Genomic DNA, 27,868 nt, shown 5'->3' on the forward strand with positions numbered 1-27,868 from the left:
CATAGCTGTGCTTTTGATGTGTAGTGGGGATTGCTCACCCCAGGTCCTCCAAACTACCTCTGTAGTTTGATCAAGAGTAAGGGATAGATTGTTGTCTCTGTACCAACAGCTGGACAGCTGTTCCATGTCCCTGTATGCTGACTCATTGTTGCAGATGATGCCCACCACTGTAGTGTCATCAGCGAGCCTGATAATGTGAACTGAGCTGTGCTTTGCAGCTGAGCAACAGGTCAGCATTGCCAACATTAATGGACTGAGCATGCAGCCCTGGGAGGACTAGTGTTTAGTACAAAATTGCTGGAGATTATGTTGCCGATCCTGACAGTCTGAGGTCGCTGAGTTAGGAAGAGCACCTTACCAGGTATTCTGTCATGATCAGCAGGCTTTTGGGAGTTAGAGTTTTCTTAACATCTTAATTGGTGGGAGGTGGTAGGGTCTTCTTTGCAGACCCATTCTGTGCTTTAGATTATGCAATAAATAAACAAATATTTTTCTCTAGGAGTCAGGCATCTCCATCACAGACATGCGATGACATCATCTATGCACTTGCTGATGTAGCCTGTCAGGCCAGGCCCTTATATGCTTCAGAACCATTTTTGCACATTTAAGCGGTTGGTCTGTATATGGGTGCTGTCTTGTATGCACAGTGGAAGTTAGTATAAACGTGGTCCAGTATATTTACTCTGTACATCAAATTGCTGGTAGAATTATGGCAGCTGTGACTTGGAAGCCTAGACAATAACAAATAAACGGAAAATAATTCTGGCCACACCTATTTCTCGTGTAAAAGGCAAATTCAATTCACCACAAGAGGTCGCGTTATTTTTTCTAGCGCACATACCAGGGAACACCTAAGCAAACCGCGTATTGAGGGAAGGAGGAAACAGTCAAGATATGAAAAATATTTATGTTGTTTTGATGTCCAAGATTTGTCTTGTGAGAATGCTGCCTGGAAGGCTAAAAGAATAATTTTGTATTCCAGAAATAACTTTACATTGCTTATTCTGCGCGCGAATAGTGAAGTCTGTTCAAGGGTGTTAGAGAGTATGATTTTGTCTAAATTAAAGGTAGCCTTTTTCTTTCTAAACAAAGTCCATCGTGACGTACAGCAATGAATGAGTTAACAGCTAATGCTTGCAGAAAGGGCGGAATCGTTACACTCGTCTCATCCAATCCAGGAAGCTGTTGTATACACCAGTATACAAATAAAAATGGATTTTGGGGGAACTGACCGTAACGAAATCGTGTTGTGGTGGGCAGATTTTGACGGAGGGAAGGGGCCTCTGGTGAACTGGGCAACGTGAAAAGCTGCGGAGCACATGTACTTGGGAACGTATTAAGACATTTCGGCAGGTTTCTGACGCTAGGTACCTAGCTAGCTAACAATTTTAGCACGGTACGCTGCAGCTCAATCAGCAAGTCTCTTGTATTTCATTTGATCGCTAGGTTAGATAGCTATGTGTTGTTCTTCATGGTTTTGGGTGCTTGCCCAGAAATGTTCCAAAGGCTAGGTACCTCAGCCGGGTAGCTGTTGAATAGAGTAAGGGGACCTTAGCATCTGTAAGGGTAGTTCTAACAGCCCGTAAGAAATTTTTAAAGGACTGGATTGAGATTTTTTATTTATTTTTTTTTACCTGTAAAGATTCGATGCTGGTGTACATCTTTCTCCTCAACAACTAACGTTTAGGGACCTATCTAGCGATTTATCTAGTTATCCAACCTAGCTAGCTAATGTTTTTAGTTGTGATTTGTCTGCTATTTTATCACTTCTAATTTTTATTACCTAAGTTAAAGATATACGGTCTTTGGTTTGTCTTGTTCATATTTATTGATGAAATGATAAGGCGCTTTATGTTGGTATATCATAAATGAAGTTCGTGCTTACATCACTTAAATAACTGATGAGATAGAAATCAGTGGATGTCGATGATTTCGGCTCGTCTGCTGCTCAACATCATTTTGGAATTGTACGCGCAAGGACATCCCATCAGGGCGTTATTAAGATTGCTCGCTAAATTCAGTTGACCGTTACTTTTCAAAATTGTTAAAGCCGAAAGATTTAGCTTGCACTCTTTAATCACCTGTTATATTTGTATACTCGCTTTGAAGACATTTTCGTTAGGGCGAAACATTGCAGTTCATGTTTCGACAAGAAGTCAGTGTATTGTCCTTTATTCCGTCTTGTTCTTACCTTTTCCAATACGAGAAGAGGAACATGTCTCGATATAATATCTACAGTTTGCTGGACTGGGTGTATGGCGGGGTGGACCCCAAGTTTGAGGGCAACGGAGGCCCCGAATGTGCTGCCTTTATTACTCCACATCAACGAATATGTGAAACGTTCGTCATTATTTTAATATCTATCGTGGAGGTTGTCTTGGCACTCAGGAAAATAAACATTTCAAAAGAATGCAAGGAAGCGGTGAAAGCTGGACGGAGGCATAGAGAGGATAGTATGGGGAAGAACTTGTTGCTTGTGGCACTGTGCATGACATTTGGCGTCGAGGTTGGGTTCAAGTTTGCTACCAAGACGGTGATCTACCTTCTGAATCCCTGTCATGTTGTCACCATGGTACAGGTAGGTGTCCTATATTTAAAATAAAATATTTCTCCCTTTAAAAAGGGGCTGTCCGTGTAACAAAATACACAATTCATGAATATTTGAGCTGGGTGTTCTAAGAAAAAGCTCTAGAATACTGCATATTTTAACATAGCTGGCATGAACCACTTGTAGGGCAGGCAGTTCTGAGCTTAAAACTAAGACTTATTAGGTACACTTGAGTTCCATTCCCAAATCACCCCCCTGACATTTTGTATGAGTATTTGTGAACAAAACACTCCAAATTATCTAAATGAAATCGCCATTGTTTTTGTTGTAAGATCAGTGCTCAAAAGTACCAATATACCACTTGTTGAACAATTCAGTCCAGTTTTCTTTGTATAACATGTCTTGCAATAGCTTGCAATATAACATGTCTTGCAGCAGCTTTCTCAGGAACTCGGCGTTAAATTAAATGAAGAAACTTTTGAAAGTTGTGAAGTATCCTTCCATAAGAACATCTCAGTGAAATAAATATTTCTAAGGTCACTCTTAGCGTGATTTAAAAAAAAAAAAAAAGTACCTTTTTTATTTTACCTGATCTTGTCATTCTAATTTGAAGATGACAAAGAACAAAAAGACATCTGTACATTCATAGTTAAATTTGGTTATCTGTTGGTGTGAGGCAAAATATGCATAATACTACATCAAGTATGTAGGTGGAAATGTAAGTTATATTGCGTTGTATTATTTTAGAGAAGTATTATTAATTGTGAGTGGCACAACTATGTCTGCCATCTCTTGAAAGAAACAGAAGAGGAAATGGTCTATTTGTCAACATTTTACTGTTCTATGTGAAATAGATTTGTCATTTAAAGGATTTCTGTTTGTGATCTACAAATATGAATGCATGCATCTTCCTAATCAGTTATCCTCCAAACAGTGGTGCTAGAAGCTTCAAAATCCTGATTAAATACTGTTCTAGTGTAGGTACAGCACCAGCCAAAAACAATTGTACTTTTGTATATCTGCTGTCTCCTATACAAGGGTCAAGCTCTGGCCTCCAAATTTGTATCTTGTATTGAATAATATGTTATATGTATTTTTTTTTTAAAAAGAGAAAAAAAGATGATGATGATGATCTCAAAGCAAGGACGGTGAAGAGTTGTATCTAAACAGTTCTGCATTCCATATGGTGTGGTACAGAGGCTTGCCTGTAGTCCAGTCTGTAAACAAATATATACACAGCAATGGGAAACAGTTCAGCCTCATCACTTATCACTTTGTTTATAAGTGTAAGGTTGTACTCTAATATTATACTTTTTGTCAAAAGGACTGATTTTGATGTCACCCTGAAGGTCAATATTATATTTATACAGTAAAGATCCAAGTGAGTGATAAGGGAGATAAATCTAAGTTGTTCAAACACAGTATGCAGCCAAGAGTTTATGTACTTTGTTTTTAGTATTGCCTATTAATTTCATGCCTTCTGAAAGTCAAGCAAGCAAGATGAGTTGATAGGCTAGCATTCTGTGTATGCCACTGAGTGACCATTTCCCGTGCATTAATACATTTTTGTGCATGGTCATGTAAATGTTACCATAAGGACATTAAATATTCAAGTTCTGAATAGCTATGGACAGAATACTCATCTGGATACACACTAATCTTTGGCTACAGTCAAATTATTACAAGTTATGTGATGTTTGGTTTAAAATGTTTTTCTATTTGTTTAGGTTAGACTGTATAGGTTAATAGTTGACCATAATTTTTTTGTAATCATTTACAAAGTTCATAAACTGTACAGCTACCTGCATTAAAAAAAAACCTCTAACATGTTCTATGTCAAAAGATAACCATCGTTAATAGCAGTTTCTTACAAGTTCTCTCTTCCATTTTAACATTTGTTTGTTGCTGTTAGAACATCTCAACTGTTGAATACACACTGTGTAGTGTTATCTGGAAAGAAACACAGCATTCATCAGTGGGGCAGTAATCAAAATTGTCATGGAACTGTTCAAATCTGGATCTATATTTCATGAATTGTAGTAGGACTTTTTTTTTTTTTTTTTTTTTTTTCCCTCCATGCCAAGGCAATGATTCTTCACATGCTAGGGTGCATGAACAGATATAATAAGCCATATAAACAGAATGTTGCTGACTAATAAATGGCCTACATATGAATAACGTTGGAAGACTGTTAGTTGGTAGATTTTCATCTTTGAAAAGAAAGCTAGGGCATATGGAAATGAAACAAACTGGAACATCAGCTGACAGCAAATTGGTCATATGTTTATGCCACATAATAAGAAGTAAATGAATAAGCTTGTGCCAAAGCACTTGTTAGGCATGTATTTTGGTGTTTATTGATACAAACTAAAGGAAAATAAATTTCAATCAACTGAATTTAAATCACTGCTGTAATCAGTTGCCTCTATACCAAGTTAATCCATTGGATGGGGAGGTTTCCCATAATGCTCATCACAATGAACAGGCTAATTTAAACTTCTTCTTCTTTTTTTTTTTTTTTTTTAAGCATTCAATTCCTGCAATTGCTGAATGTAGCCAATAATGATTCACTTAATAGGTTGTATTGTGGCAAAGTGAGTGAAGCTTCACAGCACTCCCAGCACGTTTCACTCATTTCTGTTAACGCCTACATTTTTCATTGGTGGTTTACCTCAGAATCAGGTTTGTTTTGTGCCCCATCTTGACATCAGTCTGCAGTGGTACAGGGGCAGCGTACCAGAGGCGGATGCGCAGCACACAGGTGCAGTTTCACTCCAGAGTGGCATTGGCCCTGCGCCACCTTGGGATGGGGGAACACCGATGGTCCTTGGCTGAAAGAACATTTTCCTATGTGAGCTCTGTTGCTGCTTAGTCACCTCATAAATGAGAGAAAGCGCATAGAAGCATTTCCAAACATGGCCTATATGAATGACTTGCCCACTGAACATGCCAATATCATATATGCATTTCCTGATATATATCAACCGTTCCTTTTAAGGTCAAGGTTTATGGGCTTTTCCATATCAAGAGAAGTACATCATCATTCACCAGTTCAGGTGAAAATGTGGCGCTACTCTTCATCAGTGGCATATAAAGACACCTACTGTGTGTCATGCATCTGGGGAAACTTCTGTCTTGGCTTTCCTAATGGCGCTTAAAATTAAACTGGCGTGACATTTGTTTTCATATTTCATGGCACATTACATCTGGTATTTATTAAATTTGCTGAATCATAGTTCAAATACCTGACTGGACAAGTATTTCTTGTATTGCATGTAAATACAAAGTACCTATGTCAGAGCCTGAATCCTGTGGATGATGCATGATGTCTGGTATCCTGAACATGTAATAATTAAAAAATAAATATTACTGATGTGAGTTTAATTTACATTACCTGTCTCCCACTCTCACTCACCCACACTCTCTTGCTTTCTCTTTCCACTCAGTCATTCACTTTCTGTCATGCTCTTGATCTTTAACAATCCCTGGTTATTTTTGCTGGGTAGAAGATAGAGACTACAGTTTGTTCAGATGTCATTAGGAGTTTTGATTATATTTGACCATAATTGTTATGGCATGAGTCTTCCTTAATTGCCCTCATGCGAGGAGCAAGTATGTATTAAGACATTTGCCTTATCACTGTGTAATTACTGTAGTAATAATACTGAAGTTTTATACTGATCTTTTGTTGCATCAGCCTCACTACATACCAAATTTGGTATGCCTGTGGTGTATCTCTGTCAAACGTTCTCAGTGCATTCCTCAAAGACTCTTACCCTGACTGGGCATTTGTTCTGTTTCATCTTGTTGAGGTAATTAAGAGCTGTGCCACACTCCAATATTTAGCACATATGAGGAACTGGTACAGACCTGGATTGGCTCAGGTCCTTGAGAACTGGAATGTACACTCTTGCCCTATGTGATGGCACCTGCACTGAAATCTTGATACAGTGATGAATATTTGAGTACCTCATAATGTGTACATGAATGAATGGCAGACTTCCCAGAGTCATGATGTTTGCTTGGCTCCCAGTCCTCAACAAGCTGGGTTTTGATCTTGAGGTGAGTTGTGGGCAGTCCAAATTTTACTTAAGCTTTAGGGTGGAGGGCTGGTAGAATACTAAACAAACCTTACAGTCTGGCCAAGATGTAAAATTTTAATTTTTGCCCAACAAAACCTCACCCTACTCTAGAAGATGGCATATAAATTTAAATTTCAGGTGTTTAGCAACATGTTCACCTTTTTACAATAAAATACTGCATACACAAGTCACATAAGTGCCACATTTGCTGTACTGCATTACTAAATGCAGTTAGCAGTTGCAATTCACTGAAATCAAAATAATGTTATTCAATTCCTTATTCAGTAAACTGTGAAGTCTTCCATTTCACCACAATTTAGATATGAATTTTTTTTTAGATCCTGCCACTTCTAGATGCTGCACAGCTGACATTAGCTATAATAAATGTGCCTCCCACCTTAGCTCCTCTAAGTCACAGATCTGTTCACCTTTGCTACACACTGCTCTGTCAATGAGCAGACCCATGCTGGAAGTAGACTGAGGACATCATTTTTATGGATTGTTATATTGAAAAACAGCCAGAGAATTTTATTTTGGCTACAAAATGAGTGTGTACACTTGAGTATTGTAATTGATTGATTTTAAAATTCCAGAATTGGATTTTTACTTCCATAACTTTGCTAATCATGGAGGTTATGCGAATTAATAAATGAAGTTACACTTATATAGTGCCTTTCATGTAATCAGCAAATCATAGTAAACAGTTTACCATCACACACTAGTAAATAATAAATAAAATAACATTATGAGCACTGCAACTCTGGTATATGACGGTTCATCTTTTTGTTGCTTCACACAGACTGCTTTTCAAAAACTTTTGTGTTAAGAGCTGCACTGCTTTTAATTATTGACAGGCGCTTCTCATGTTATAGTCTGTTGTCACACCATCCTGGCCTTAAAGCTTTTGTTTTCTAATATACCCTACTCAATAGCAAACACAAACGCTAGCCAGAAATGTTCTGCTTCAAAGATTACTGCTCATTTACATCCTAGCTCCATAGCATTGTGTATCCTAGACGGAATGACATTGTATCTTCTTTCCTTGTGGCAAATACTGTTAGCTATAGTGTAAGTGATGTTTTGTCCTGATATCATACCATAGTTCATAGATTTGTTTTGTTTCAGGTCACTTGTACAATCCAAATGTAACTCCGGGCAAAAAGAAAATAATGAAGGGCAAACATCAAATGGTTGCCATATAAATGAGTGCTCCAGTCAGATTTCCTACATAAATTCATGCATGTCATGGCATGTCCCAAGGAATGTTGCTATAAAGACAAATTTGTCTCAATATTGCTTGGAATCAAGCAGAGCTTTCATTTTTCAAACACAGCAGAGCAACCGTTTCATAACCCTTCCATTGAGAGGCTAGCTGTCATTTCCTTCCTGGTGCATTCAGTCTAAGGGAGTGTATAACTTTGAGAACTGACTGTACAGATCATATCACATTAACATTTAACATTTGAAAATCATTTTATATCACTGGTGAGCTTTTGAGACTCCCTTGTTGAAAAATATCTAAAAATCATTACAAACTAAACACAAAACTACCAGCATTAGTTCCAATCGCTGCCACTTGTCAGTGAATTTCAATCATCTTAATCTCTCAGGCCAGAGAGTGACCCATTGAGAGGGCGTGGTACTTTGGTCATCCTGTTTTTAGATTTTTTTTCTCTTCTCTTTTTCTTTTTTCATAATCTGGTGGAAATGTAAAGTGGAAGTGGAAATGAGACTGATGTAATCAAGTGCTTTGCTCTCTCTGCCTTTATATCTGTGCATCATTGTCTATTTCCAAGTAATGAGGCTCAGAAAATGTAGCCTACAGGGAAGCAAGTCAAGTACTGAATGGGTAGGACTGGAAAATCCAGTTATACTAGTTTCAAGGGGTTTTTTTTTTTCTTAAAGATGGAAGAAAAGTGAGTTGGGGTGTGGGTGTGTAGGGATTTTGGCTGTTGTGTTGTTTGGGTGTTTTTTGTGTGTGGTTGGTTTTATTTTTTGTTTTTTTACCAGTATCCCCTAACATGTACAGTCCTTTAACTGACAAGATGCAAGCAACTTTGAGGTTGTATTGTTGTTTGCCATTAAACAATCCCCCATGAAGGTCAGTGCCTATTACTGTCTAAAGATTACTAGCTGCTGGACCAGTGTGTTGACACAGCAACCGCCAAGTTCCCTGGTGCAGTATTTGCACCGTATCATGGAGAGTAACCTTCAGTGTCTTTGACAATGTATCAGCATTTTTCATATACATTTTCCCCTTCACTTAACCTGCTGTCAGACAAATCAAGAACAAAGTCATCCACTTTTGACTTAACATTCTCTAGGTGCTCCGCCCATTTTCCGTCTGCATGAATTACAAGGGGACAATGTGCTTGAGTGACCTGGCTAATTATGTGATTTCAATGCCAAGAAAAATGGTTTTACTGACTGCCCACTGATTCTCAAATAGGGCTGGCATATGATGTTCCAAGTGACTTCAGCTCTGTGTTGTAGTACTATACCTAGATTACTTGCATTATTTTTGCACTGGATAGGCATTGATTTCATTAGATACTATGAAGTAAACCATAACTCATTTTTGAAAAGAGATTCTGACCTGTCTGTTGTGGACCTCCATGAAGACTTGTATTTGCTCCATTATTATATATTATTTTGCTTGCCATTTTTCTGTTTCTGTATATGCACTCAAAATTAAACTGAATATACTTCTATTGGAATTCAGGATTGTCAAGTAAATCCTTTCTGTCTTCGTTTTGTCCAACACAATAGATCTTCCTGCTGGCATGTCCACCTGGAAAAACAGCCATGGTCATCTTTAGGTGAGTCTTTTTTGAGTATTTTAAACTCATTTTGCATTTACCAGCTCAAAGTAAATGTCTGCCTGCCCATCTGCCCGCCCCTCAGCCTGTTAGCTCACATAATAGGGCACCCAGCTAGACCGGGGTAATCGGTTTGATTCCTAGGGAGCACACAGAGTGTCCTACTGTTAAATGTGTAAGTTGCTCTGGAAAAGGAGTGTCTTCAAAATGCTGTAAATGTGAATAATATAATAATAATGATTTTTTTTTAATAGCCCTTTTAATACAAGGGTGCTTTGTAGCAGATTCTCATGAAATGAGGGTTCTGGTATATAGATTCAGGAGTAGGTCTCAACTACGATGGTATAGGGTGTTCCTGTTGTACCACATCTCCTGCTGATGCATAGGTATGGCTGAAATGTACTACCTTAGAAAGCAAGAAATTAACTACAAACAAAGCATTGTCATCCACTCATCAGGTGGAAGGATTGTAAGATTGGCACAACTCTAAACAGCAAAATGTCCAGTCACCTGTCTGAGTTATCACCCAAGGTAGAGAGCCTCTGGGTGGAGTTAATGTGGGAGTTCCACTGAGACTAATTTAAGATTGGACTGGCGGCACATGTTAAATAGATTAGGGGTTAAGTCTCCTTAACTAGAAGTGCGCTTGCTTGTCAGGGAAGCAGTGGGTGGCAGTCTGAGACAGTTCCATGCTATTTGCGAGAATGCACATTTCATTAGTTCTGCCTGGAACAGTTCACAGGCACTAAGGAAATGGAGCTAGCTTACCAGGCCTGGTCTGATGGTGATGGGAAGTGTTTGTGTACTTGCAGTTCCATTACAAAGCACTTTTAGTCTGAGCTGAAAGAAGCAATCGATGGTTTTCATCACAGTTCCCTCAGGAATATCATTAGTGTCATTTGAGTGAAGCTCTAAAGATGTAAGTTGTTTATGATGATTGTTTGTTCTTTTACCCTCTTAAGAATATCTTGCTCTCTGTTTGTCTTTCACTCTCTCGCTCTTTCTCTCTCATTCTATTTTGCTACTTCTCTAAAGGCACAACTAATTCCATATTTAAGAGGGTTTCCCTCTTGTAAATGTAGTTTTTTTTAAATCTCCTTTCCCAGTGTAATTAGATCAAAGCTTCCTGAAAAAAAAACATTGCACAATAAATAATGAAGAACAGTTGGCACACCCATGTGAAATGTCACACCTTATAAAAAAGCTGCATTGTGCACTTCCTCTGGTGATTTGAATTAAAAACATAACCATGTGATACGTATTGGGACATTCTCAGCAGAGAAGCGGTAGCTTGTTAAGTCCCTGTTAATTTTCCTTTGCTGTGCTTGGCATGAGACACAGCAGCGAGAGATTCCTCTAGGGAGGGTGAGGCGTCATAGGCATGAGACCATGCTGAGTGGTATTGCCTCGTGTGAGACTTTGCTGAATCCCCTGTAGTCCACTGACTTCACTGTAGCCTCAAGGCCTAGCAGAGTTCCCTGAGCACTCCCCTAAAGGAAGCAGGTCAAGAATCAGTAAGCACTGTGTGGCTCTAGGTGATTTAAGGACAGAGCTCAACACAAAGATGCTGATCTGAGATCAGGCTTTAAAGGAGTAGGCGCTGCCACTAGAGCAATAAAGGTAGACACACATGTCAAAGCTGTTCAGATTGCTGTTTGTTGTTGTTGAGTTTGTGTTCACGGGGGGTGGGGCAAGGTAAGCATTGTAATCTGAGGCATGTGCTCTTCTTCTGACTAATGTTTGATGAAAAGAGCTTGATGGCATATGGCAAATTTAACACAGCTGTAAACTTGGGCATATCACAGAAATAGCAGTTGCTACCAGTGTCAAAAGTATTGAAAAATGTTATAAATTTGATCATTACAACACTTGATCATTCAACAAACTATTAACCAGCTTGCTGCCTTGCGTGGGAAGCAGGGGCTTGTGATTGAACAGATGCCTGTGGGCAGGCTCCGCTGTCTGGGGAGGCTGCCTGCCCGGTGACAGCCCAGCCGCCTTTGCACACAAAGGTGCTCACCCCCTGTGCTCACTTCTGGCCCTCGTTCCAAGAGGTGGCCATGGACCTGGACCATTGGCATATGCCTGAGCTGAATGCCAGCTACATCCTTGTGGGCTCTCTCAGAAAGCCAGATCTAAACCCACGTGGACAAATTCATGGGTGATTCACACAGAAGAGTTGGTCCAGCTCTAGAGATTTTGAGATATTTTGCTCCATGAGCAAAAATGAAAAGGTTTAGGTTCAAATGGACTGTTTCCATGACAATTTGTGTTGTCATTGTCTAATCTAATGTAATTGAGAGGTTTAAAAAAGTAACAATTTTATGCCTAAAACTGGGAGTGTAAAAATGTCTATTCATGTTAATTTCTTTCGATGCAGGACTTTCAAAACAGATTGTGCTTTAAATCAAAGAATTAAACATACAAGAACACATGGGCAACTTAATTTTAGTAAAATTTTCCTGGCAAAAAATTTTAATTGAACTAAGTATTGGTATTGGTTGTATGTTGAAACTTGTAGGGAAGTAGTAGTAATGCTATTTGGTTTGGCTAGTTGTTTGGGTGAGATCTCTGAAATGGAATTTATATATAAGCTACATTTAACGCCAAATAGATTTCCAGTTTGGGAGCAGTATGGCCTCCCAGTGGAGCTGTAAGAGATAAGTAGTGGTAGATTGATGTTGCTCAACACAAGTATCATATGCCAATGGTAATGCCTCAACTATGCTTACTCATTTGTGATGTCAGCCTAATGGCTCAGTTTACAGAGCAAGGACTGTAAACGATGACATCAGACGTTTGTGTTGGACACTATTTTCACCAGGCACTGTGGTTCTGTTTGGCAATGGTTGACCAAAATAGGCCTTGGCATTGTTTCGAAACGGTATTGCGGTCCAAAAACTTTCTATCTCCATCTGTTTCTCTATCTATATATAATGTACACACACATACATACATACACATTGCAAAGCGTTCATAAATAACAATGAAACCAAAGCAGCATTGCTCTTATTTTGAAGAATTTGACTTTTGGAACGTGCTAGATACTCTGCCACTTCAACAAATTGTGTCATGTCCTTCCAGTTATTTTTATTAGTGCATGTCTCATGATATGGCCCCTCCACGAACATCTCCTCGTGAGTGTGTGTGTGTGTGTTCGTCAATGTGGCCACGCCTTCCCTGTGTCTCACACCTGCTCCTCATTGCGTCATTATCATACATATATAAAAGTCTGTCGTTTACGCGTTTGTGTTGTTGGTGTTTAACCCCATTAGTCTGTGTTATGACGTGTATGTGATATGTGCGATAAAACATATTTTTATGTTCCACGCGACTCGTCCCCGCATCCTTCTATAACTCCTCGCATTATAGCATGTCTAAAACAAGAAAGATTCAAAGCATTTAATCTCACAATGTCTAGCATGTATTCTAAACCATTGCAGAAGACACTGCAATGAAAACAAGGTTGCTTGTTTAGTGGCAATGCTACTCTTTCCAGTGCGGCAGTAAAACTGAAAATTGTGTATTATCTCTCCATCTCCCTCTCTCTCTCAGGCTTCAGGTCCACATGCTGAATGGAGCTCTATTGGCCCTGCTCTTCCCAGTGGTTAACACAAGATTAGTAAGTGCTAAAAGATTTATTTACATTTTTTGGTGCCTGATATGAGATGTTGAAATAGGTTTATCAATAGCACATATGCATGCACATACATAAACATTAGAATTCATATTATATTATTATACACTATCCCACTATAAAGTTGCTTTAAAAGCTTTGCCCAGGCTTCTTTCAGCCTAAACTGAATCCTTCCAAACTTCCTTCTAGGAGCAGTTGACTGCGTAATACCAATGGCCGTTCATTATGTATCCCAATCAGATCCGTTAAGGTTTCAGTGAAGTGCTGCCACTTTGGAGTTAGAGCACTCTAATGGCTCGCCCATTCGTATGGACACTGCAAACATGGATGTTGCAGAAGTTAATTTGGCAAAGCTGGCCATCGTTCACTGGCAGAGACCAATGCACCAATATTTACTCGAAAACCTATGTGACCTAAAACATGTGCTTTGTTCTCCTGCCAGTAGAAAAGTCAAAATTCTTGCCAGGAGTCCAAATGTATGTTTGAATTAGCCGCACAGCTGGCTTGGCTTCACAGAACCCCCGCCCCCCCTATTTATTAGCGCACATTTATGGAATTACTATGTATTGCACAGCAGCCACTGATACATGTAGGTTTGTTTGATGGGCTCTGTCACATAGCCAACAATTAAACTGTGCCAGTGATTTCGTACTAAGGCCTTATTTACTGGAGGGAATGTGCATCGAAAGAACAGGTCTATGCCTGTAGTCATACTCATTTACACCGAAGTCTTGGTCGAGACTGTCAGTTTCCTGGCCTGTGCTATTTAAATTGCTTCAATGTAGCATTTGCAAACAAGGTTTCTTTAAAAAAGGCGGGGTGGGGGGAGGGTGTCCTTGGGGCACTGATAGAGATTGATTGATTAATTTTGGCACTCCAGAGACCCCCTTCCTGTTTTTGCCAGAGCTTTTTCTGTTTTGTGTGCTTTCTGAAGCTTACAATCACTCGCACTTAGGTTTCTTCCTGGACGCTAATGCCGGCAGCCAGGTAGAGCTGTTACCTGAGCTAGAGGAGGTAAACAAAAACAAATGTTGGAGGAGATGGGGGAAGGGGACTTTCTTTGGTTTAGCCCCTCAATCAAGCCTGCTGGGATAGAGGACCACCTGCTTCTTTGTGACCAAACGAATGGTCCATTCAGAGACAAAGCCAAAAGAAACGGAATACAGGTCTAAGGCAATACACAATGGGACTGGGACAGGAAGAGGGAAGAAGGCTTTCGCAGATAGACCCACCTCAAGGCTTTTGCACCTGGGGTGGTGGCAGGGTGGCCCAGGTCTCTGTTATCTTACATTTCTAACATTGTAAATACTGTACATTTACAAGGAAACTTTTGCAGGCTTGCTTCCTTGGTCAAATTGAAGGATAAGGTGGCTTTTATAAAAATCTGAGTCTGAATTTGGTTCTTAGGAAGGGAGCATAAAGTATTACTCTAGATCTAAGCAAGGAACAAACTTGAAGAAAAACGCCTCAAAAGGAAGTCAGTCAACCCATTCTTATCCACTAATGGAACATCATGTTAGTGAAAGAAGGAAAAACCATTTCCTCTGCGATGGACAGCTGTTCTGTGGATGTTTTCTCTTACTGATTGATCTATGGCCATTATCAGTACTATGCTGCAGTCAGATAACATACACATTCTAAATGACTTTCTTCCTGTGAGTATAGGGGCGTGGTTTGTTGGTTGTGTGTGTGTGTGTGGAGGTTTTGTTTGTTTTTGTTTTGTTTGTTTGTTTTTGTTTTTTGTTTGTTTGTTTGTTTAATTTATTTATTTTTGTTTGAACTGTCAAGAAATGTTTTGCTCAGTTGAGCTGCTACACAGTAGAAATAGAAATGGTCTGAAAGAAACATGCTTTGCATGATGCATAGAAAATTCAAATCCGGTATGGTTGCACAATGAGCTTGATTAATTGAGTCACAGACAATGTTTGTGCAATCAAAATATTACACACGTAGTTTACACAACTGCTCAGTACGAGCTGTAGTGTCCTGGCTTCATCTTCATGGCTGTCCACCTCCACTCTCACTTAATTAAAACTGAGGATGGACATGCCTATTTGTGGGTGGCAATATGCCCAAATGATTTCCTGTCTGCCTGCTGCTGATTTCAATGACCTTGCTTGCATTTGTCTTCCCAAGGCTTCCCCCCCCCCCTTTTTTTTTTTCCTCGCCCACAATGTTTGTGTTATAGGTGCAGTTGCCTAAATTGGATTTTGACTTTATTTCTTCTTTGACACAAAAAACATGAATATGAGTGTGAACATTCTGCATTACAATGATCAATATGGCATCATTAAGTGATGAAACGCAGTTGGTTCTAAAAAAAACCCCAAAAAACCCATTTTATTTATTTATTTATTTATTTTTACCAGTGGTGTGCAGTGCAAAAAGTGAGTAACACTTCTGCAGTTCACACCTCTTCATAATCCTCAAAATGCAGCTACAGTTGAAACAAAAGTGGTGCAGGCTAGCTGTTATCCAGAAAGGAAAATGTCATGTACAAAGTTTCTGTAAGACAAACTATTGTAGGTATGCTTTGCTAAGATATATAGATGGAATTAGCTGACCTTGCTGAAATAATGTGAGACTTTGATAGATATGTGCACTATAGAAATGTATCCTATAGCATCCTATAGCATTTTGTATACAAAATATACAGGCCCTTGGATTTGAAACTTACAAACTACTCAGTCATTTAACTACTTTGCCTAACAAGTAAGTGCAAGCATGATTATGCAGTACATTTAAATGTAGATTAGGATTTTAGATTTTCTCTTTATTCACAGAGGTGTGAAATGGCAGTTGTTACTGGAATGGGGGCTTGGTGGAGAGCATTCCCACCCCACTCCCATCACCACCACTTTGTTAGCATTGATGGTAAGCAGTAAATGTTGAGAAAAAGAATCCATTTATGTACATAAATCCTTGGCTTATATAATAGATTATTTGCAGACCTCCTAATCACAGATGTCCACCTGTGGAACATGGAGGGTGTACTAGCCATGCCTCAGGGCCGCTGGGCTAGATGGTGACACCATACTATGCTCACAGCCATAGTGACAGCAGGCATATCTTCACACTTCATTCACATCTGCTTGTGGTACTAGCCATTATGTTTCCGATAGCACACACCACAGACATTCTACGTCACTGAAAATGGTATATTCTTATTTGGGAAGCAAAACTCATAGGTAATTTCCTGTCGGGCAGCAGACTATTAAGCCATCTTATGAGCTTTCCGAGTATTGAAGGGAGAAGGAGAACAGGCACTCACTAATCTACTCTCTCACTGGCAACCAAGAGATGGGCCACTATTTCCAAGAGAGCTTGTGGAAAGAGCTTTTAGCTATCAGCAATGCATGGCTGTGATCTCAACAGGCCAGCGTTCTGAGGTAAAAGTGCACTCATGCCAACCTCTGTCTGCGACCTTTAAGCCCTTGTCCCAATGACCTGACATTGATAGACTATCATCAGTCAGCCATCAGTCATTTGAAATATTCTGCATCAGGAGACCTGATGTGTCCTCCTTTTGGAGGTCATTCAAATTAAGGTTTTTGGGGTTTTTGGATGGACTATGGATGTGCAGAAGCAAACAGCACAATCTATAGCAGTCAAGTAGTGAAAAAAGTGTTTCTTTTAAATATCCTTAACAGACTTAAAATTTGGAACTTCCAAAATTTTGAGTGTGTTAAGGATATTTAAATGAGACTTTTTTTCAGGCAAAAATCCCTGTAAATACACTTTTCTTTTCTGTCGTTTTCTTAACGTACCAACTATAAGCCAATTTCAATTTGCTACTAAAACTGTGTTGAACTGCCTGAAGTTTTTTGATTCTGTTTTTAGATGGTGTTCTGCCAGAGATTAAATCTATTGAAACTAATGGATAAATAGTATAGGCTAGGTGTGTTTAAAGCTGTAAGGTTTAAATACATTTTATCAGATATTACCATATAGTGATGTGCAAAATAAGTCATGTTTGTAATGTTCTGAATTAAGTTGGCACCCCATATGTCTTCGATTTAAACCAAGCTGGTCTCAGTAGTTCGTGCAGTTGAATTTTTAATTTGTGCTGCTTTAGTTCTTATATCTCACATATGAAGTTGGCACCACATCACACCATTGACATAACCAATGTAAATAACCCTTAATGTCTCAAAAACAAAACATAAAGTTTGTTTGTGGGCTGGTAGACACTCCAGATACTCAAATGTATGTATGTGAGCACTGAAAAAAGACCAGCTTTGATTCATCTTCTTGAAAGGGCTAGACTGTAGCTTCTGCTGTACATGCAGAGCCATGGAGGATATTTGGTAGCACAGGGAGTAGGGAGGACTGCCTCTAGTGTCTCACAGTAAAGTATGGGTATGAACAGATGAACAATGTAGTCCATTTGTAAAAATGTTCAATTTGTAGTGAAAGCTGTGTGTGTGTGTGTGTGTGTGTGTGTGTGTGTGTGTGTGTTTTTATATTAGTAGGTGGGTGTTTTGTGAGTGTTATTCATGGGCACTTCTAGTTTTAAGCCTTCATCTTCACAGTGCAGGCATGGTTTGAAGACAGACACAAGCAACACGCCACCCACCCCCTATCTCCCACTCCTCCCTGTTTCACAGATCACAGATTGGTATGCTTTTGGTGGTGCTTTTGGGAGAAGAGCTTAACATTTAGCAGTACCAATCTGATATATCCTGATGTGATACTAACAAATATGAAAGACATTAATAGTATGTCTAAAATGAGTAATATGTTCATAACAATTGCAATGTCTAATGGCAGTGTTATTTTGATTTAGGTTATAGGATTGTAAGATTTTATTATTTTCTCAATAGTAGTTATTTTTATTATTTTCTTAATAGTAATATCATGGTATTGCTTTGATCACTCAAGATCATCTTAATGCAATGCTTTTGGGAAACCGGGCCAAAATTTTCTGTTGTTGAGCTGAAAAGGACTGAAGTCCCCATGCAACAGCCTTTGTAAAAACTGTACTTGTCAAATCAAATGCCCATTGAAGAGCTGTTGGGTCTGGTCATTCACAGCTCCCCTTTGAGAAGGAGATCTACTACATCCAGCACTCCATGCTCTACCTGGTGCCCGTCTACCTGTTCCGAAAAGGAGGTGAGCAGGACCGACACACTGCCCATGTCCATGTGACTGCTGGGTGGGAGCCAACTGCTGGGTGGGAGTCAGGGAGTCAGGAGCCAACACCTGCACATGCACACATACCACACTGTCCTGTTTGCAACCCTGTTAAGGCCTCTGTTCACAGGCCAAGTAAAACCATTCAAGTCAACTCCTGTGCTAGGTTGCTTACACATATATGTTAAAGGAAATGGTTTGAGCACAAGGACGTGCTCAGTGGGAGGGCTCAGGTAAAACCAAAAAAAGGAAGGAAAAGACATAAACCAGGATGATGCTAGCCTGCCATCTAGTGTTGGTTTGTGGCTATTACGACCAAGCCCAGTCTTCAGTGTGGCATGGTGTGATCGAAATGATAGGTAACATGGTTTCATGGGGTGGGGTGGGGGGTGAATTGGGAAAGAGAGCATGCACTGAAAGGGATGATTCGCTACTGTTCATTGGCTACAACAGGCTTGGCGGACATGTGAGCTAGCTGTTAGTTGCTTAAGCTTGGAAAGCACATGGTCTGAGGCATTTTTAGAAACTGGGGCTTTACATAGACCCAGACATTCTAGTCATATAGGGTCAGTGAGTCAAATTGTTATATTGTCCTGCATTACCAATCAGATCATGCTGTCGTTGTATGTCAGAAATGTATGGGCAACAGTTAAAACGGGTCAAATGAGCAGAGGTCCTGTATGAGCAGGGTGGCTTGTTCTGCTTTGAGACGAGGCAGGAGTCTCTACTTTGCTCACAGCCTTGTGTGTGCATGCAGGGATGTGCACGCCAGGTCCCTGAGGAGGAATGCCCTGGACATGCAACAGCAAGGGGGGAGGGGGGTGGTTGGGTTGGAAGGAAGGAAAGACAAAGAAAGAAAGAGAGGGGAGGGGTGATGTGCACTGTGAGGAAGAGATATGGGGGGCTGAAGATTGAGCGCTCCTCATGACAAGGAGCCCTGGTGTATAAATGCAGTGTTAACTGCTTTTAGTCGACTTGTCCATATGCAGATACGCACACGTGCACAATGTGTCCATTCATTGCTCTGTCGGTGGGGCGAACACACACACACGTGCTGCTGAGTGCCTCAGTCATGAAGTCAATTGACTCGACTAGAGTGCAGTGCCCTCTGCCTGTTACAGGTGTCTATGCAAAGAGAATAATGGCTAATGTTAGCAGCTAGCGCATACACACTTCTTGTTGAGTTTAGAAGTGCTATATTAGTGCAATGCTGTACTCCCCATTACCTGAATGGTGTTGTGTTATGTTCAGAAAGAATTCACAGCTTCATTCTTTGCAATCATCTCTGGCTACATAGGAATCCTTATTATATTTTATATGCACAGATAGGTGGGAGATGTGTATTAATATTTTTCTTACCTGCTTTTAGGTGTGTACAAACCAGAGCCATTGAGTGACATGTGGTGGGCATTGTTATCTACAGGCATCCTCTTCCTCTACCATTTTGTGTTTCTGCAAGGCCTGGGAATGGTAACACACCACGCGCACAAACACACACACACCCACACTCCTCTCTCTCTCTCTCTCTCTCTCTCTCTCTCTCTGTTTCTCCCTCTTATGTGCGGATACAGGGGGCTGGGCACCGTGTTTGGGTTTAGAGTTAGCTATATTTCTGACAATTCTTGTCTATATATGTGATTGCCTTCCTACAAAATGTATATAATTGTTCTCTGGAGATTTGTACATTTCTACTTATTTTCAATAAAGTCTTGTTTCATATAATTGGCCCTGAAGGTAAAACTCAAAGATAAAAATATTTTATCTGAATATTGACATTTCAATATTCAATATACAAGTAATTGTACTGTAGTGTGTAATTTGGCCTGCATCTCTTATCACACTCATGTGCTCTCCAAACCAGTGTCTCATTTGCGTGCCACTGCATATTCACACATTCCAGTGTAGCAGATGGCCCATCCCACACACAGTCTATTATATCATGTCGTCGCCATGGCATCAGGCAGCGTCCTCACATGTTCGTTTGCCCCACCCAGGTGACGGAAGTAAATCTGAACAACATGCTGTGCCCGGCCGTGTCAGACCCCTTCTACGGGCCCTGGTACCGGGTGTGGGCCACAGGTCACCAGACCCTGCTCACACTGGTGCACGGCAAAGCGCTGACCGTGCTCTCGCACCACATGGTGCCTGCCCTGCGCCACCTGCTGGACGCAGCGCACCTGCGCAGCAAGAAAGTGGACTGACGAGCCCAGGGGACACACGCACCTTCTCCCCTGGCAACGTCCTGAACTTTGAGCTCATTGTTTCTCATGCACCTCCTGTGTTTTTTGTTTTTTGTTTTTTTTTCTTCTTTTGTTGTTGTTGATGATTTGTTTTTCTGTGTTTGTCGTTCTGACAAATGTGTCAGTGAAGGCTCCCATTTACTCTAGGAGGGGCTATAGGTCAGTGTTACATTGAACTGCAAGAACAGGTCAGTTTTTTGTTGAGTCATTAACTGTGTGAAACTTGTCTTGATTCTTTCTGTGCGAGTTAATTTGTTTTCTTCTCATGTTGCCTTTTTTGGTTACATTCATTTAACAGAAATGTGGGGGCCAACCAAGATATTTCATGGTTAATTGGAACACCCTACCCGCCAACTGAACAGCTGCTCCTACATTCTCATCTACACTGTATTCTTCTGGAGGCCTGCTTTTCGGCCATTAGCTGAGAATGTTGCCATTTTTACGTGTTCGTACTTAAAGACGTTCAGTTTGTGCTGTCATGGTTAACATGTAGAAAGCATCTATGCGATGATATTGTAATTTGTGTCAGAGATTTGCGTTCTGTCAAACCTTCTGCTGTCTACCTGGCATGTAAATACTCAGCTTTCAGGATGACTGAGCAGAGCTCCTCTTTGTTACTACTAAATCATATGAGTCACATGATTCACACTTCCTCTATTGACATAAGAGAATGGAGTTATACTGGTGAGATGGGTAAGTGTGTGTTATAATTGATGTTCTAAGTCAAGGGTTTTTCAGATGTAGCTGTGATCCATGTACATTTTTAGGAGAAAGTGGGTTTTTCCATTTTTGTTTTTTGTCATGCTGGGGCAACCTTTCAGGCACACACTGTAATTGTAAGTATTATAGTATTCTTGTAATAGTGTAGCTAGGTTGTCATTTCCTTTTTCTAATTTTAAAGCAACACCCTCAGTGCACATACATTGAAGGAACAGTAATTGGGTGAAATATTCAGTTGTCACACCCTGCATATTGTAACTTAGTAAATAGATTCATTGTAATGGATTTTTTTAACTGTGAAAACAGTCATCTTTCAGAGAACTATGTAAAGAGCCAAAACGTTCATTTCCTTTATATCTGCTATTTTTTATCTAGCCGTCAAGTGTCTAAGTTGTCATCTTCACAGTAAAGGAAAGGAGGCATTTCCTGATTTACAAACAGGTTACATCTGCTTGGGGATTTATTTGGAAAAAGGTACCATGTAGGTTTTCACCAACTGACAGATCAGTGTATCTGTGGTGCATAGAGTGTGATAAACAGTCATGCTGATTCCAGGCACTGAATCTCAATGGGTACTAGCAGAATCCAGATGGTCTTGTCCCCAAGGTGTACAATTGTCTGGATATTGAGATGAAATACTGAAATTGACTGAATGGGACTTTTATGAAATGCATTTTTGTACATATCTTTGATTATGTATGTACTGTATATGTTAAAATAAAGCTCTTCACATAGTTGTCCTTACATTTCCTTTGATGTGTCAAATAAGTAATAATTCATGAAAACATCCTGCTGGATAAACATTCTCCAGTTCTGTATGTGATGTAAATGTGGTAAATATTACTTATGGTCTATAAATGCTGCATGATTTTATGGATATGTTCTAATTATTATTCACTAAGGAGAGACTTTAAAAGCAATTAAAATCTTCAAATCCATATTTAGTTTGACATACACCACAATGAACCATAACACTGTTCTTTCAGAATTTTTATTGGATAAATGATTTAAAAGGTAATAACAATGTTTAAAACTACATTATCATCGCCACAGCCATAGCTCACATACCCACTGATAACCCATCTATGTATAAGATCCCCCCACACACATTTTTTGTTGATTTTGTGATTTTTCTAGTTTTTTTAAATTATTTATTTATTTGTTGGTTTGTTTCTCTTTTTTTGGAGCCATACTATTGTAGTCTTAATAAATGCCCATTTCAAGTCTCATCACACTTAACAGCAAATTCAATAGGAAGAAGGGTCTAGTTCTACAGGGGGAGGTCTTTTTTTTCCCAAGGTCGTTATATTTCAACAATTTCAAGTTACTAAAGCATAAGGAATCCAAACCCAAAATAGAAACAAAAGGAAAACGGTGGGTGAGGGGCTACACCAGGCAACCCCGGAGCTCACTGTGCTGATGCTGCACAAATGGTCAATCAGTGTGTTGCACATCCAAAACTCAGCTCAAAGTTCCAGAACATAGAAAACCACTAAAATAATTTAGAAACTAGATCCAAAATATTTTTTTTTTGAAAAGAATCAACTTTGATGTACAAAAACAGTCATTTTGTTTACTTTTTTCTTTTAAGTGTATTTTCTTACAAAATGTTTCAAACACAAGTTTATTGTAGTTCTTATTCATGTCATTTATTATTATTATACTTTTTTTTTCTTTATCTATCAGTGCGATTGTATACCAGTGCTGCTACTGGGTCCAGAGTAAAGAAAAGAGGCTTTTTTTAAATGGCATTTAAAAATAAGGATCAACGCATCTTTATATAAAGTATAACTGCTGAACTGCTGGTCTTAGGAAAAAACACATTAAGAAACCCATGAATCTAAGAGGCACGCTATGGGGTTTTCATTAAACACAAAATAATAATAATAAAATAATGAAAAAACAAAAAGGTGCAACCTAGTATTACAGTCATTGACACCTAATAAGGTATCAGACAGCTACAATGAAAATTCATTGAACTTAGGTTGCTAAAACCCCAAAACAAAGTTAGAAACAGTTTTTAAAAAAAAAAAAAAAAAAAAAAATGAACACAGACATTTCTCTTGCAGGGGTGTTTTTTGGAAGGACAGGGAGGCAGGTCTGAAGAGCAGCATTTGTACATGGCTGGAGGCATCTTTGGTTCAGTCGAACACACAAAAGGTAACAGGGGCCTACATGTTTCCACACAAGTACGGGATGAGAGCGCAGTGGCAACTAAACCTTTGCATGTGTGTTAAAACCAAAAGTCTCTGCTCGGACTGAATTGCTTGTTGATTCCCAACACTTGATCTCAGTTGTGTCGGTGACAGACAGACGAGGGAATATAGTCTGCATAGGGGCAGAATGTGTGGCGGACAATGAGACAGCCACCAACGGCATACTTGCAACTCATCTTTTTCCAAATGAAGGGATCTTACAAGCTAACCTATGTCCCCAAAGTGCATTTTTAAAGTGGACTGACACTCGGACAAGCCTTCAAGTATATCAATATACAGACAGATATCACAACTTGAGCAGGAATTTATGAGAACGCCCCTGCGCACTTCTGACTCTACGAAGTGTGGCAAAGGTTTGGCTGGGCCTGACAGTACTATGAGATCAGCAGCATGTGGAGCTCACTTTATGGCAACACCCATACTGGAATGAGTTTTCTTCGGCTAAGCTTTTGTGAAAACTCGACTCCACTGTGGTTGAGAGCCCGTTTGCCCATGTTACACGTGGCATCTGTCAAAACACCCAAAATGTGTTGGGCATTTACAGACCACTAATAAAAGCTCTTTCTTTCCCTTTCCATTTTGGCCACATTTAAGAGACGACTAACGGGGTTGATTAAGATAGCACTAGTACAGAATGCCAGAAACCACAACCATAAATACCTGCGTTACAGAACAGATGTAAAGGGGAGTAGTGGGAGCCTCAAGGGTGGGACACCCAGCCCAAATATAAAGCAAGTGTGCACTTCTGTCCTAGCTGTCAACTGTACAACAGCTGGGGTGAGAAGCGTATGCCCGGTTCCCCCAGGCCATGAGGGAAGGATGGGATTAGACTTGTGACTCCTTGTCCTTTCAAACCTGCAGGAGATTTTCAATTTGTTACACTGGTAGGAACAACGAAAACGAACACCTGTAAAACAGATCTGCATATATCAAGGATAAGAATAAGTCTGATATGATCAATGAGTCCGCATGACCAGTCACATTTAACTGCGACCACCCCCATCAATGAGGTCCAGTAGCACCATTTTATATTGTCTTTTTTCCCCCCTCTTGTATGTAGTCTCTAGAGAAACGTGCATGCCATGGTTCAACAGGAGGTCTTCTATACATACATGCAACAAATGTATTGCAGATGTGTATACATTAGTTCCTTCATGTATGCAAAAGACTTGGTTTTGCAGCAGAAAGAAAGAAGAAAGAAAAAAAAAAAGTCAGTTTGTGCTGTTTCTGACTGTGGACCAGAAAACGGAGGCCTGAGCATTCAGCCAAAGGGCAGAACGTAAGTAAGAGCAGCTTCTGCAATACACGGTATAGAACTCGCTCAGTTTAGGACATTTGCACGTGTCAGTGCTGTAACATGGTGTCAGGGTGGGTTGTTTTGGGTTTTTTTGTGTGTCCTCCGTAACATATTGTGAGCGATCATACATGAAATAGTCACAGCTGGGCCACACAAGGGCCTCTAAAAAGGAGGTGCCTTAAACTTGACAGTCAGGTAAAAGTCAGGTAAACTGCCAAGTGCCTCTCTGACAGACAAGAAAACAAAAAATAATTAATTTAAAAATTGTCACGCGATGGTGTGAGACGAAGGAAGACATGTCAGTCCCGATTCCACCATGACAGCACGGACAGCTCAGAAGTTCAGGGCAATGTTTTGCTGGTCCACGTCTACTTCAAACCATTTTTAAGGCAACACAACTGAAACGAAAGTGGGTATTTTTTGTTGTTTTTGTCTTTAACTTTCAAGGATGACTGTGGATGGAACACTGAAAGCCCTTAACATTTTGCATATGAAAATGAAGAGAAAGAATCTTCATAGAGTCAGAGCATGTCAACCTTCCCTATACCAAAAAGGAGACAGTGGGCAAAACTTCCCTCAAGAGCTTCGCCCTGCACTGCTGCTTTTGAGATCAGGAGTGCTTGTTTAGGGAACGAGACCATCCCAGGCTAAATCTTTAGGATAGATTATAGCAAACAATTTTTTTTAAGAAACGGTTCTAAAAATGTTTGTGGAAGAAACCTCTCCCCTTGCCCTCTGACCCACTTTCTCAGTAAAGATCTAATCTTTATCTAATCTACATGAGAAGACGCACTAACTATACTACATGGAGACCAGACTATGGAAACATGGTTTCAAACGGAACTCGCATCCAACACTTCAGGGCAGAGCTGGGAGATGCAATTATTCAAAACGGTCATGTAACCATGTGGTCATGATGCAGCCACCAGAACAGCGGACTTGTGCCCGAAGGGAGGATTTATAATCCGACTTCTTCATGGCAACCGCTGCCAAGCCTGTGATGCATGCAGAATGTAAACATTGCTCAGGCCAAGGAGGACAATGTGGCAGAGACCAACCAGGACACGGCCCAAGTGTGAACACTGGAACGGATTCCCTCCACAGGATAATAAAAACACACAACTAAGTCACATGTCCCCAAGTCTCAACAACAGCCTCAAGGAGTGAAGATTGCCATTTAAACATGTTCCCAGGTTTGGAAAGGAACAAGGAAAATAAAAGGAACCAAGTAACCATCCTCACAAAGCATGCATTAAAAAGAGTATGGCTTTTTTTCTTTTCTATTTTTAAGTTTGTCCCTGTTGTTTGAACTAAGTCTCCTGTAAAGGTTTCCCACTCTGTGTGTCCCAAAACAGGTTAAGGAATATCGAAGGTGTGCACCAGACAGACCACTAGCCCCAAACTCTAAATGCCAACTCCTCAAGCATGCCATCTTTTTGCTGGTTTCACTATGGACAATTCAGCCTAATCATCGCATGTTGTCTCTACAGATGCAGGATGAGGATTTGCCCCCTACTTAACTTTAAACACTGGACAAAGAAGTCAAAAAGTCAGAACTTCAAGCACCTCATACCAACACTTGTAAGCCCTTGCAGAACCAATCAAATGAAGAGAAATATCCACTTCCCAACAGGAACAAACAACTCCACAATTTGTTTCATGCCCCTGACCCCCCCCCCCCCCCAACACAACATAAATACAACAGAAAGAAAAAAAACAAAACAAAAGGACTGTTAAATTCAATTCAATGTGATGACAAAAATGCGACACCTCCAATGTGAAGAGTGGCTCTCCCTAGCACTGTGGAAAATATTTTGGCTTTTCCAGTGGCTTCCAGAGAATTTTATCTAGCAGTTTCTTCTGACAACTTTGTGCACACACACCAACGCACATCTATCACCACACAGAGAGGGGAAAAAGCAATCAGTCTTAAGCTAGTCCATCTTTGGCTAACTTCAGTCACACAGTATGACAACCCTAAACTCACAACAATAATACACAATTTCAAAAAATAACCCCTCACAACAGTCAGTTAAGAGGAACCTTCAGAGGACTCACAGAGGAGAAAATTCTTTAAACTCTGCTGTTTTCTACATTATTTACGGACATAAAAGCAACTAATGAGAAATGATTTTTAAAATAAATAAATAAACAAAGCTGCCTTGGAAAAATAAGGTCAAGCAAACACTGCAAGACTTCTGCCCCTGACTTTTTCAGACTGGGAGGAACCTGACCTTCCTGGCTGTGCCAAAAACTGGGAGCAATTAACGGACACTCAGCTAATGGCCTTTCATGGATTACTAGCATTAGCTTATGAACTGGCCTAGTGTGAAAGACCGCCTGGGAGAGAGTCAAACGGATTCTGCATTTGAGCGAATGCTTAGCCAAAACAGCTGCTGCTCTGGCTTTCATGGCCAATGCAGAGTTGAAAAACAGTGCCAGTTACACCAGCTCACACGCTGCTGCCGATTCCCCCTGCCGCAAGGGCAGCCAGCATTGTGCGCATCTGTGCCATCGGTGTCTGACGAGGTATGGAGAACCCCGCCGACTGCCAGCTCAACGTGATCGTATCAAGGGCAGAAATCATGTAGTGTCGGCCAGTTTTAAAGCTCAAAGTACATAAACTTAGAGCGAGATCCTAGAGCAAGACAAGCCTCTCTTAAATACTTATTTCCATCCACAGACTCAAAAACCTGATTAGGATTGTTGGAAAAAATTGGCAGGGGGGGAAAAACGTATTACTTTTTTATTTGCTTTAATTTAAAAAAAGAATTTAAAAATGGGTTATAGGTCGATATATATGCTGCAAAAACTAAATTAATAGAAAGGATAAAAAGGAGAAAATAAAGGAGTTGTATTTTTTTTTTCACGTCATAATCGTGATGCTTCTTTACCACCCGCTGCCATGCCACCATCTTGAAGACTGTTAGCATAGCAACGGAAACTATCATCATAAAATGGTACAGTAGTAGAGATAGCTAGACCACGAGGGGGCAGGCTCTCCCGGGAAGAGGTCCGCGGAGAGGTCCAGTGACTGGTCATGCGGCTCGCTGTCAGGAATAATGGTTGTAGGGGGGGAGAGGGTGCCCGATGCCGTTCTGGTAGTGGTGGTGCTGGCGATGGGCGATGTACTCCGCGTAGCTCATGGTCATCTTTTCGCTACGGTACCTGAAAGG

At 40.2% G+C, this 27,868-nt stretch overlaps 2 protein-coding genes across 4 annotated transcripts in view; one reads left to right on the forward strand and one right to left on the reverse strand.

Annotated features, from left to right (window-relative positions):
* Positions 1-855: 855 nt before the first annotated feature.
* Positions 856-21,923, forward strand: tmem164 (transmembrane protein 164). Of its 2 annotated transcripts, XR_014124905.1 has the most exons (7): positions 856-2,578; positions 9,400-9,449; positions 13,005-13,071; positions 18,120-18,198; positions 19,589-19,689; positions 20,214-20,647; positions 20,758-21,923. XR_014124905.1 is itself a non-coding variant. In XM_027018516.3 (6 exons), exons 1-6 carry the CDS (start codon positions 2,141-2,143, stop codon positions 20,418-20,420), a joined length of 942 nt encoding a protein of 313 aa, XP_026874317.2. In that variant the 5' UTR covers positions 856-2,140; the 3' UTR covers positions 20,421-21,923. The 2 variants fall into 2 exon arrangements, 1 of the variants encoding a protein (XP_026874317.2); XM_027018516.3 differs by having other exon boundaries at positions 20,214-21,923.
* Positions 21,924-22,153: 230 nt separating this feature from the next.
* Positions 22,154-27,868, reverse strand: part of ammecr1 (AMMECR nuclear protein 1) — a 39,361-nt gene continuing 33,646 nt past the window's right edge. For both annotated transcript variants that reach the window (XM_035527396.2, XM_081719308.1), the window contains one exon: positions 22,154-27,860. In XM_035527396.2, coding sequence (XP_035383289.1) covers positions 27,746-27,860 — 115 coding nt within the window. In that variant the 3' untranslated portion in view covers positions 22,154-27,745. The remainder of the gene's footprint in view (positions 27,861-27,868) is intronic.

Source organism: Electrophorus electricus, chromosome 8 (genome assembly GCF_041902795.1).
Source record: "Electrophorus electricus isolate QZ-2024a chromosome 8, ASM4190279v1, whole genome shotgun sequence".
NCBI classification, from domain to species: domain Eukaryota; kingdom Metazoa; phylum Chordata; class Actinopteri; order Gymnotiformes; family Gymnotidae; genus Electrophorus; species Electrophorus electricus.